This window comes from Montipora capricornis, chromosome 2 (genome assembly GCF_036669925.1).
Source record: "Montipora capricornis isolate CH-2021 chromosome 2, ASM3666992v2, whole genome shotgun sequence".
Taxonomy (NCBI): Eukaryota; Metazoa; Cnidaria; class Anthozoa; order Scleractinia; family Acroporidae; genus Montipora; species Montipora capricornis.
The window spans coordinates 3650406-3662905 of NC_090884.1; the positions used below are offsets into that span (position 1 = coordinate 3650406).

At 41.1% G+C, this 12500-nt stretch overlaps 1 protein-coding gene across 1 annotated transcript in view; it reads right to left on the reverse strand.

Annotated features, from left to right (window-relative positions):
* The window catches only part of LOC138038493 (regulator of nonsense transcripts 1-like), a 22921-nt gene that overhangs the window by 290 nt on the left and 10131 nt on the right, over positions 1-12500 (reverse strand). The window contains exons 12-27 of the mRNA XM_068884372.1: positions 11851-11921; positions 10949-11024; positions 10194-10397; positions 9671-9814; positions 9277-9338; positions 8754-8905; positions 8243-8360; positions 7812-7968; positions 7224-7310; positions 6828-6883; positions 6669-6711; positions 5686-5743; positions 4832-4905; positions 4141-4395; positions 3429-3557; positions 1-2614 (exon numbers count right to left, since the gene is read on the reverse strand). The exon at positions 1-2614 is cut by the window's left edge and continues 290 nt beyond it. Coding sequence (XP_068740473.1) covers positions 2369-2614; positions 3429-3557; positions 4141-4395; positions 4832-4905; positions 5686-5743; positions 6669-6711; positions 6828-6883; positions 7224-7310; positions 7812-7968; positions 8243-8360; positions 8754-8905; positions 9277-9338; positions 9671-9814; positions 10194-10397; positions 10949-11024; positions 11851-11921 — 1932 coding nt within the window. The 3' untranslated portion in view covers positions 1-2368. The remainder of the gene's footprint in view (positions 2615-3428; positions 3558-4140; positions 4396-4831; positions 4906-5685; positions 5744-6668; positions 6712-6827; positions 6884-7223; positions 7311-7811; positions 7969-8242; positions 8361-8753; positions 8906-9276; positions 9339-9670; positions 9815-10193; positions 10398-10948; positions 11025-11850; positions 11922-12500) is intronic.

Here is a 12500-nt window from a genome sequence, read left to right on the forward strand (position 1 = left end):
TGTCAAATGGAAAGCGTCCATATACCGTTAGTCCAAGTAAAACTGACAGAACCAATGAAGTCGACGGAAATACATTTGGGAAACCAAGATACCAAGGAAATATGTGAGGGTTTTCAATTGGCTCCATCGTCTAAATAAATGATATGAGATGCTTTGTCATTCACTGGTCATGCAGAGTTTTACAGAACTAACGCCATCAACGTGGCGAAAATCAAGAGAAAAGTGCTTTTTTACGAATTTAGTCCTGAAAGATTTCACTACAAAAACCGCGTTTGCCATTAAACTTAATCTGTCTGGTTCCTCTGCTCGTTTGATAATCCTGAAAGAAAACCGGTCAGACAAAGCACATCAGTTATAGCTCTATTCACGAAAACTTGTCGGTTGATACAATGGTTTTCAATCGAATGTCAAGCGAAAATTCAAAACCAAATATCTGTACCTAATCACAACAGACACTACCAATAAGATGAGCCAATCAAAATACAAAGTAAATATACGTTGCCCGCCCTAAGAACGGGAAAACGAGTCTCGGATTGGCTGAGAATAAGGCGTCTGACCTCATGGTGTGTCAATGCAAATCCAAAACGATCCCGGCTTTACTTTCGACACTTGATGAAAACTTCTCCATTGAAAACTAGTTCACGCTTCCTTCACGATGTGCGAATACTAACCGTTCCTGGTCAAACTCGATAACCGAACCAATGGAAATATTGGAACACCAGCCCAGTCCTCAGTGGTTTTCGGATACCTCTGACAGTCGGTGACAATTTTATTTAGCGGAACAGTGCAACGAAAAAGACGGCCTGCGATTTTTTTTCGCGCGCGTTTTAAGTCTTTGATATTTCGCTAAGTCAAAGTGATCTGGAAGGTCAAAAAACCGCTTGCATAGCAATATTTCAAGAAGATAATACTACGACACGGGACTTTTTTGCCCCCACGAGATGTCGCTTCAACTTGTCTGGACAATACTTTGAAGAAACCGGTTACGGAGCGGCTGAGCGATAACACCAAAAGGAAGGTACAACGACTGACGGCTGGGCTGGTGTTTTACAAAGCGAATCGCACAACTATAACACTACAAAGCGACAGCAAAACCACAATTATTGATGTGCCACAATATGACAATGGTACGACAAAATACACTTAAAAACTATCCTCAAAAAACGAAATGTCGTCTTTTCGTATCGTCAAGTCCAAGTAAGAAAGACAAATCCATGATAAGAAAATAAACACTAAAAAAAGGTTTACTCAAATTAGTGGCAGAAGCATTATCGCCAAAAGAAAGCTAAACAAGACTGATCCAGTCGAGGAAGACCAAATTTTCCCTCAATAGAAAGGGTTAAAGAAACACTGGTGCATCGAACACCACTACCATATCCTTGTTGCTTTTCTTTTCGTTGTTGAACTTGTAAGATTAGTCTAAAGCGTTTAAAGAGTTAATTAAACTGTTTGACTGGGAAAAACAGCAACGGCACTAAAGCAACGGTAGCACAACCGCCACGACATAGATTGGGGAAAAACCTCCACTGTCACGCACTCTTTGCACGTGCAAGCCGAAAGCTTCTCTTGTTAAGCTTCGTTCCAAATTCCCGGCTAAATGATGGGGACGTTAGACGCATGGGAGCCGTACCAACAAAGTTGGTGACATTCATCAACCAGAAAATGTTGGCTCTGTGTCATATACCAGGAGTAACTGAACTCTCTAGCATTTTGGCTAACAGTGTGCAAACAATTAGCCGGGGATTTAAGAATTCAGGTTTATGAGCGACCGAAAGAAATATTACGAGATTATCACGCTACATGGAGCTCGCTAAGTTAAGGCGCCGTGGAGATGAAAACAAGAGCTGCTAAACTCCTTTTCCCTCCCTGTCTCCCTTCGAAGAAAAGCCAGGGCCACGTTTAGGTGTAATATTTCACGCCTAGCACGTGTGAACTGTCGAAAACTTAAAAGCGACCTGACAGATAGTTTGCGAGAACTACCACCAAGCTCTGTTCCCAAGACTCCTAAGGTTGTTGAGATAGTACCCGGTAAATTTTGCTTTTCCGACCGTGGAAGCATTTTTAATTTCGTGGAGTCGTTCACCGCTGCTTTAGAAAACCGTGTCATGTCCGGAAAAACACTTGTGCGTCTTAAATTATCCGTCTTATCCTTTTGTTGAGTAAACGTTTAAATCGTCAAAAATCAAATTCCTCCTCTCCTTCCTTCTTCCACTTCTCTAGATCTCCTCGTTGGTACAAGCTGGGTTCCACACCCCTCTGTGCGGGGCATTAAAAGGGTGTGGCTTTGGCAAGGCGTTACCATGCCAGTTGCCTTAGCGACGGCTGCCAGGTGGTCGCAAGCCCCCATATCAGCCGGGAGGCTGACACTTCAGTACTGGGAGGCATAGTTTGGCTGGGAGTAGTCTGGTAGGGAGTTCATGTAACCTCCCCTCTCCCCCTGGTAGGTGGAGTCCTGTGATAGCACGGCGTCTGCCTGAGACTTGAGGTTCAAGTCGTCGCCAAGGTAACTGTCTTGAGACAGGTCTGGTTGGGACAAGGGCTGAGAGGCCATTGGCTGACTCATGGACATTCCGCCCTGAGTCAGGGGGCCCTGGGACAGAGGCTGGGAGGCATCCTGTGGGAAACAAAGTCAAACGCGTGTCACAGCTTTCCAACTATGTTCATGTTCAAAATTAAATATCCTTCCGTAAAAATATGGAACTGGGGTCCGTTTCTCGAAAGTCCCGAAACTTTAAGGCGCGTGTCTCAATTCCCTCTGTACAGTACTTTAAGGACGGAGAGGTTTTAAGTCATCAAACTTCAATCATTTTGCTTTCTCTTATCTTCAAAAAAAAAAAAAACGTGAAATGAATAGCTTTACAAAACAAGGGGATGGAAATTGTGCAAATGGATCTCCGTGACTTTCGTGGCCTGCGCAGCAGCAACGCGGCGTTTACTGGGGGAACATGGAAGAGTTTCGATGTTCTGGCCGCGTCAAAAGTGGGGTGACGAGACCAAAAAGAAAACATCAAAAACCCATGGAAACGCTTGCTCAGCAGGCTAGGACTTTCGAAAAACGAACCTCTGGCCAGTTCCAAAAATTCTTTTTCAGTAAAACCTTTACACTTTCCTGGACATTCCTTGACCACGACCCTCTAAAATTCCTACATTTTTTTTCTCCTACAGATACTCTCATTAAGTTATTTTTGCATGTCATATCTTGGTTTCTAGTCACTGATCTGGGCACTTCACAAATAGTTTCGCAAAGAAGAGGCAGCTGTGATGTAACGAGAACTGCCACCAAATCGAACTCTCCTTCGTTGACAAATCTCCCTTACCTATTCCTACATTTTTTTTTTCTTTCCTTCAGTGACAGTACTCTTCCGTCGAAAGTATGACCGGAATATTGTCTCAGGTTACTAAAACTAAACAAAGATGGCTGTATATACCTGGCTTGCCTGGCTTGCTGGCATGTGTGGAGCATAGCCCATTGGCTGGTGTGGGTGATGATTTCGCTGATTGCGTTGCCGGGGCTGCTGAACTGGACGACCATGTGGCGGCATACGACCCGCCAAAGGCTACGGAAAGTGAAAAACATTACTGAGAACATCACACAGCGGACTGAAACTCGATCTTCCCGATGCCTGCAGTGTTTAGAACTTCAGAGACTCTTTTACTAAACTGAAAAATACGTGATCGCTTTCTTTGAGTCACTCGTTTTAACTTGATATCTTCTTATCTTTTAACGATTTTGGCCATTTGTAATATTAGCTTATACTACTTTTACTTCATAAGACTTGATAGGAATTGTAACACGTGACTTACACACCCAGCAATCACAAAATAACTCTTCTTTCAGTCGGCAAGGGGCTAAAGCCAGCAAAGATGTAATAATTACAACGCAAAACTGCGTCTCGCAACGAAATACTCAGAGCGCTTGACTTGAGATCCGGGAATCCCGGCTTCGAGACCCGTTCTAGCTGAAGAAGGTCCTGGTAGTCCCTAGTTCAACTTCTCGGCTGCTTTTGTAAACACCCAATTAGCTTGCCCCTGGCCAGTTGGGATTCTGAACGATTGTTCTTTTTAGTTGTATCATAAATGTTTCATTGACCCTGAAAAACTCCAAATGGGGAGAGACTAATTAAGTAAGTAGTAATTTACCTGTCCAAAGTAGTTATGATGCGGTGGAGGTACCGGGGGAATAAACATTCCCACGGGTACCGGGATCCTTGCTGCAGCTGCCGGTGGGATGGTCCGTTCAGCACCAATGTAGCTCAGACGGTCATGGGTATGGAAGTAAGTATCGTACGCAGCTGGGTGGTCCATTGGTGCGCCTGGCATCTGTCGGTCATACACACTGCCGCGGATCAACGCCTCGCGGGCGTCAAACATCGTGTTGCTCATGAAACGACCTCCCTGTTTGTACAAAGAGCAACACGTGTAAGGACATGGCTATGACAATTGGATTCGTTTGGTTTGGCTTAAAACAAGGACCGGAGAATTGAACAGAAGTAACTTTTCAATGATAACCACAGACTCGATTGTGCCAGTCTTGATTTTGTGCGCCCGCGTTCCTCCACGCACACCACGGCTGGAGCACAGGTCCAGCGGTCCAGCCAATTGTATTTTCCACCAATCAGAAAGTCGCCTACCGGCCAAGTACAAAATATTATTGGCTGATTACAAAATACAATTACGACGGCTGCTACGTCACGGAGAAACGACGCCGGCCGGTGATCCAGCCGTTCGTTAAACTCGTTCCCAAAACGGCTGGAAATCGAGACTATGATAACCCGGGAATATTCGAAAAAAAAAAACTCGAGTGCTCCTCGAGACAGGCTATTCACTGTACCGGATTGGTTCTGTTGACAAGCTTTCTTGGTTTGCTGAACTGGATCATGCTCTCCTTCAGGTTATTTAGTGGTCCTGTGAAGAAACAATATAGTCATGTAGATCTAACAGACACTTGACAAAGTTGTTTTCTATTAAGCGATGAAAGTAACTTCACGACTGCCTTAATTTTGGGGATGAAGTTCCCTGTGAGTATATGGGTGGGTGGGTGGGTATAGCAGGTCCACATCAGCTGAAAAGCTGCCAAAACTTCACTTGCTTAAACAAATAAATAACAAACAAACAAACCGCCCTTGCTCAGCGAATCAGAAGCAAAACCACTTGAGATTTGCTTGCTAAGCGCTGGCTGTATGGATTTTGTTTTCCGTTGTGATTAGCTCACTATTGTCTACTACTTTGGTTTGGAAGACGTGTTTTTTTTCCTCGAAGACAACTTTAGGGTACTCTTGACCAAATCTCCGCCTCCATTACCAGCTCGATGATGTATCAGCCAGAGAATACCACCTGGGTTTTGCTCTTACGACAGTCAAAATCAGTCTTATCTACACTCACGTTTCTACCACGAAAAAAAAAAAAAAGGATTGAAATTTATGTGTCTAGTCTTCCGACGCTGTAGCACCGATTGGGGAGACTACAAACTGAAAACAAATTAACGTAAATCAAACCAAATGTTGGTTATTGAGGAGATGGGAAAACCGGAGAACCCGGAGAAAAACTTCTCGAAGAAGAGTAGAAAACCTACAAACTCAATCCACATATGACGCCGTGTCTGCGAATCGAACCTGAGCCACATTGGTGGGAGGCGAGTGCTCTCACCACTACCCCTGCACGAAACTAAACTAGATTTCCACTCACCTTCCATCAAAGCTTTATTTTCCTTGTAGTAGTTCAAAAGATGGTTCCACAACGGTTGCTGAAGCATAACAAAAACAAACAAAAACAATTTAAAACGATTCTATAATAGCGCAGACGGCAGCCATTTCATTCGCACTGGAACCAATGGGTGCCACAAATACAGAAAGAGAGACCACGACAACAAGAATGGCGTGGCCAATCACTTTCGAACACCATCCGGCTTTAACGCTTCATAAAGGTGACTGTGAATCGAGGCCTATGGTTTATCTACCTCTTCTGAGTGGATTAAACAAAAAAAAATCTGACAGTTCGAAGATGTCATAAGAGAGGCAGCAACTTCTCCCCACTTACTCAAAGGGCACTGTCATGCTAAAAATAATTTGCTGTTTTTGGGTCAAAACTGGGTAAAAATCTAAATTAGAACAATAGCTCACGTTCCAGCATTCAGGACTGTGTTTAATTTTTGGCGACTTTCTGCGGACACCATCTCCAAATGGCATGTTTTTTCCAGTTTCAATCCATTTCCATCGTCTCCATCCATGGATGTAAATGACAAGAAACAGCTTCAGTGCACTTCAATTGTTATTGGCAACAAAACTAAACCATGATTTTTCGGTTTTGATTGATGCAAAGACGTATTTTAGTGTTTTAAAGTTCGACTGAAATAGTGTGACACTGTCCCTCAACAAACGAAAGGCATTCTCAATTGCACACTATGTGTCCACTATGTGTTTCATCGCAACAATCTTTGCTTTCTCAAGCGCTCACAATCTGAAATTTAGAATCTTTTGCTCTTGACCAAATGACCTCATATGCCCATCTGATACCAAATTTTAGGGCTTCAATATCGCCGCACCACTTAATACATCTTGAGTGTGTTATAGTGTTATCTGAGTGACTGAAAATTGTGAGAAAATTCAGCGTTTCGGAAGAGAGAAACTTATTAGGTGCTTTGGAAGTAATTTTGATTTCCTGTAACTTACCCTGGACAAAATCTTGGGATTGCCAATGACAATGATACCGTACCTGGAATAAAAAAAACGAAGCTTTCAATTCACAACTAATCAGAGGAGATTTCTTGCCCCTTAAATTACATATTTTCGCCTACAAGCATCCACAATTTAACTTAACTGTTGACTTACTTTGCTCGTGTCAAAGCTACATTCAAACGCCTTGGGTCGTTCAGGAAACCAATGCCCTGTGAAAGATTAAAGAGGCGAAAGATGATAAGCGAGAATCGGCTATAAACAGAGCGCGTGCATGGGGTTAAAGAACTTAATTATACTACAATAAGTTCATTTTATTCACACTTATTCAACTACAATACAACAACAAAAAGAGTAAAAAAGAAATAAAAACAGAGCTAGCTATACATTGAATTAAACATAACAAAGAAGAAAGTGTGTAGCAGCCAAAGGAGCCAAGCTTTTTAATAATATTTCCACATAAAAAATGCAACCATAAGCTCTCAAGGTTTCCTATTTTAACTACTTTCTTGCTCCCATTTTGTTCAACACATCCACTGCCACTTTGTGTACCTGGTGTTCATTGGATCTCACGCAAGACAGGATGATGTAATCCTTTTCACGTCCCTGGAAAGCATCCACGCTGGCCACCTCTATTTCCTGTAATGATTGGAAAAACAAGAATCAGATTAATACATCTAATCCTTAACCTTAATAATTTATTACTTCGTGATTCACACTTTCTTTTGTTATCCAACAACCCGGTTGAGCTTTTTGGGGGAGGGGTGCCATCAGGTAAGTAGGAGAGTGAGGGTGGAGAATTAAACTTCGGACTATTTGCGAGGGATTTGTGTATAAATCTCTAAAAGGAGGGATTTATCAGTGGAATTTCCTGAACTCCGTGAAGATAGGAATTTTCTGTTTAATCCCTTGTATGTACCTTAAGAAGAGTTTAATATGAGAATTTTTAAAACAACACAACTGCATTGCGACTCAACAGAGTACAGTTGCTAACACCTTATTGTAATCCTCTTGATTGTATTACAGAAAAAAAGTATACACTTAATTCTCACATCTCTTTTTAACAATCTAATCATTTGAAGGTACATGTATGGTTATAGATAAAGCAGAATGAGACACCTGCAAATGTTTCTATCTTACCAGGTAAAGATTGGCATGAAGAGATCCACTGAATTGCATGTACTGTACGAGATAAGCTCTCTGGCCTTCATATGGAGTGATAACTCCAATTTGTTCTGGCTTGACTCCAGCACGAAGGAAACGTGTGGCAATCTTCTCCACATTTGCAGCTTCAGTCCTGTGCGCATACCAAAATGTGATGATTAAGAATCATTCCCTTTTTATAAAATGTTACAAGCAAACAAAAAAAGTCTTCTGAACTGCCTTTTGTGTAAACTGAAATATAAAGTGTAGACCCCTTGTACATGTACCTACATGTATATAGCACCATAAAATTATGCTTATTTATTGTATAATCATCAATTTAAAAAAAAAACAGCAACAACATGAAACATGTCACATTGCAAGATGGACAGGGTACAGGCGATCATTTGTAAACAAACAGAATGTACCTGTTCAGGTAAGATGTACCAGAGGAGGCGATTTCCTCTTGTCCCATGGTGGAGTAGAAGAACATCGGTTTGTCAGGCACAGGCCACGGGAAGTCAATTCCTGGCTGTTGGCGTTCGGCTGAAGAAACAGAAGAAACAAATTAGCATGTACAAAATGCAACACTGTTGTTATACTCTATGTGCAACTTGAGACAAGAAGATTCGATAGCATTTTTTAAACCCAGTTCAAAGTCAGAGTGTATAGTCACAGAAGATAGTCCTTATTTCACAGACTACCAGTCAACAAATGAATGAATGGCAAGTTTCATGTGGCCACCACACCTGCTTTTATGCCTTGCATATTAACCATTAAAAAAACTGAATAAATTTATAAATACTTCAGAAGTTAATGACATTCTGTCACCTCTCTTGTCAAAAGCAGCAAGATTCGATATTGTCATGCCACATGAAAAACACAGCCAGTAAATTCCTCTAAACCGCTGACACTAAGTAGAACTTTCCAGATATTTACCAATAGTTACTCCATTCTGAAGTGTTCCATCATAAAACAGATTGGATGGGAACTCGCTCAGGGAGGGGTGCATACGGTACTGAACTTGAAGACGGATGGGGCGAATTCCCAGGACCACAAGGCGTTCAAACAAGGACTGAGAAAGACCAGCACTAAGGAAAGAATAAGCCAAAAGTGACAAAATATCATTGATAAAAAGAGCTTGATAAGAGAAAATATATATTACCATTAAAACTCTTTAGTAGGACTAAACACAACGTTAGCATTAAAGATGCCTGACAGTTGACAAAATTAAGCTCATGATGTCCTGGGCACTGTATCAGCTCTTCTATGGGTATAATTCTACGAGCAGCTATCTCCGCATAAGCTTCTATTGTTATTAAGGTAACATGCATTGTCCTGTTGATCATTGTTTTACTGTTCCTTGGAATGATATGGAATATGATACACAAAAAAGCCTGAACTGAAATATGACCCAACACTTATTACTCCTGCAATAGTAATAAGGGAAATGCCATCTTACTTGGCTGCCTTCTTGCACATGACAACAGGCCCCAGCTGGCAATGATCTCCAACCAGGATCAGCTGTAAAATAACCGAAAAATCAAAGCTCTGTGAGGCATCCATACTTCCTCCCTTAAGACTTGGTGTTCGGTCATCACATAAGAACCTTGCTTTTAATTCTTTCAACTTTTGGTGGAACAGTGTCTGATGACTCACTACCCAAGCATAACCTTTAATCTCATATAGCTCCCAACTTGTCTCTCTCCTAAGATGTGAAGTTGATCAATGTCTGGAGCGAACAGGCCGTAAGCTAATACCAAACAATTTTATTCCATTTATGACAAAAGGCAAACTCACTCCAACATTTGTTGTTTACTGTAAATGCAATATCAGATCTTTCTATAGTCACTGACCTGTTTGCAACCAAGCACCACTGGGACCATGCACTCCGGTTCAGTGGCTTGTGTTGACTCATCAATCAAAACAGTTCGGAATCTAAACTTGGAAAGACGAGGATCTCCAGCACCAACACATGTGGTGCAGATCACATCTGCATGCTGAAAAGGAAAAAAAAAAATCTTAAAATACAGTTACCTAACCAATTCCATCACTTTAATGGAGAAAATGGTGGCAGGGGCAAAAATGAATCCTGCTGTGACCAGTTATTTTTCTCTTTGCAGAATTCTATTCCAATGGCTGGAAAACAATTTCAAATGTGACACAACCACACTAACATAAACTCTTACGTGCAAAGATGCAAGCTTTGAGGAAGCTGCAACTACCTAACGCATTATATCCAGTTTGCTCTTGTGTATCGATCACTGACTAAAGACTGTTAAGCCCAGACACTGCTACAGTGTACACTTGTAGACGCCATTTAAAGGGCGTAACTGAATTGAAAAAAAGGTCGAAATTCATTTGAAAAACCTAACATACCTGCAGAAGGTCCCGCTCACAGTTCCTCTTCAGGGATCTATATCTTTTTTCATCAGCGGCAGACAACTCTCCTTGTTCATCTTTTAGCTGTTGAAGCTTTTGAAGTTCAGGTACACTGTCCATATTGCGCACCTGATTGTGCAGAGCAAGGAATGCCACAGGGGAGTCTATTGCCTCTCTACTTTTAGCACAAAGTCTCACAACCTGCCACAAATTTGCATCAATCACAGTAATTGGTCTGTTGTAAAATGTACCTTTACATGAATCCATCACAATAAAAGTTTACATGCACTGTATATCTTTTTTTCTTTACAATTTCCCTGATTGTTCCCCATATTTTATTGACTTAATTAAAATATGCATTAAAAAAATCAAACTTTCTGTCACTGTCACTTTAACTACCTCTACACGCACTTGTATGCATACCTGTATTTATAAAAAGGAAACACCTCACAATACTTCTAAATGACTTTACATTCAATTTTGGCCTCAACAAACTTGGGGCATGTTCGATTGACCCTATTCGGAAATAAGAATACTTGGAGTGATGACTTAAAACGTTTGGTATGTCTGGCGTTTTGAAGCAACAAGGATAATAAAGATATGTTTAAAATAGCATTTTAGCAGGCGTTTGACAATTTTTTTGGGAATCTCTGTAAGAACAAAGGATTTCTAACTTCTACTCCATGTATTCTTATTCCGGAATAAAGTCAATTGAACGCAGCCTTAATAGTATAAGTCTAATGTAGGGGTACCTTAAGGCCTGTCTTGTGAATCTTCTCTGTCAGTTGATCAACAGCAATATTACTTGGAGCACAGACCAGAACTTGACTGAAAAATTTAACAAGAACAAAACAAGATGTTTGACACTGCACATTAACTACATGTATTTAGTAATAATTATTATCATTTTTCAATTAATGACAATTCAACAAAATAAACTACCACAAGCTAAGGAGATCGTTCTGGTCAAGAATCAATGGCGATCTTTAGATTGGAGTACGAGAATGTTTTCTGTATTTGGTATGCACATTACACTGTATGTTAAAAGAACAAAGATTTTCTAAATGCACATGCTCACAACTGAGAACTCTTACTCGTAGTCGTCTTCGTACTACTAGGTTGCTAATATCACAGGTGCAGACTCGTGGAAATGTTGTAACTTCATGAGGGCTTGATCTATGAGTTGATCTATGTAGCATTTTTGTAGGCATTTTCAACAGTCTAGAGGACTTTTGTAGCCTATTTATTTATCAGCATGCATCCCCTTATGCAACTTCTTTCTTTTTCTCTCTATTGATTGAACCAGTGTTCACTGGTGCCTGGAATGAAGGCTCAATGCTGGGCTGTGGACATTTGCCTGCCGTGAATGCAGTATTCTCTCTCATGGGTTGGCCCAACGCAGTGAGAGCCTCAGGCAGTAAGAATAAATAACCAGGGAGCTCCGCTTTTAGACTTGGGTAAATCTATATTATTAGCTGAGTTGTGAGTTGTTTTAAGTCATGCCTGGTTGGCTCCTTGGCTGCACTTCTTATTATCTTATTGGCCAGCCTAAAACCACATGAAATTGTTCTTACATGTATTATGCTGTGCTTCAATGGCCTAGATAAGGAAGAAAAGCCTGGTTGATAAAGTATTTTTAATTATTGTAACTCACCCATTACTTTGTTTGGCTAAGTGATAAACAACACTAGCAGATGTCACTGTCTTTCCAGTGCCAGGTGGTCCCTGCAGGAACGAAAAACAGAGTTATACACGGTACCATAAAATTATAGCATGGGATTAAAGGTTGCATGAATTGTACAATTGAGTATAATAAGGAATTATTTTGCTTTCAGTATTTTGTTTTGCAACACAGTCATAGTCAATCGAGAAAGGACAGGTATAATGATCTTTCTGCTGCTTACTGCTTCGTAAGGTCAATGCATTCATTAGGCAGCATAGTCCAGAGGTTTGGGAGTTGCCAGGATCTACACAAGACTTTCTCAGGTTTAAATGATCACGGGCAGGATATCAACTCCTGACCACCTCACTTTGTAAATACAGCCAACCAGTAGAGGTTTCAAACTATGGCATCTTCTATTTGCATTGAAGTGAAGACAAATTCCCTTCAAAGTCAGTGACACTTGCAGATTTCACGTTGTTGAAGGCCAGATGATTTTGCCTGTGAATGGGGGCCTTTTCAGGGGTGAAAGAGGTAAAAGCTAAGGGCAATTTGATAACAATACTATTTACTGTATGACTAGCTCCTTGAGTGGGCAAGATGAACCAAATCCCATGCTGTGATTGGCTACCCAGACAGGCAAG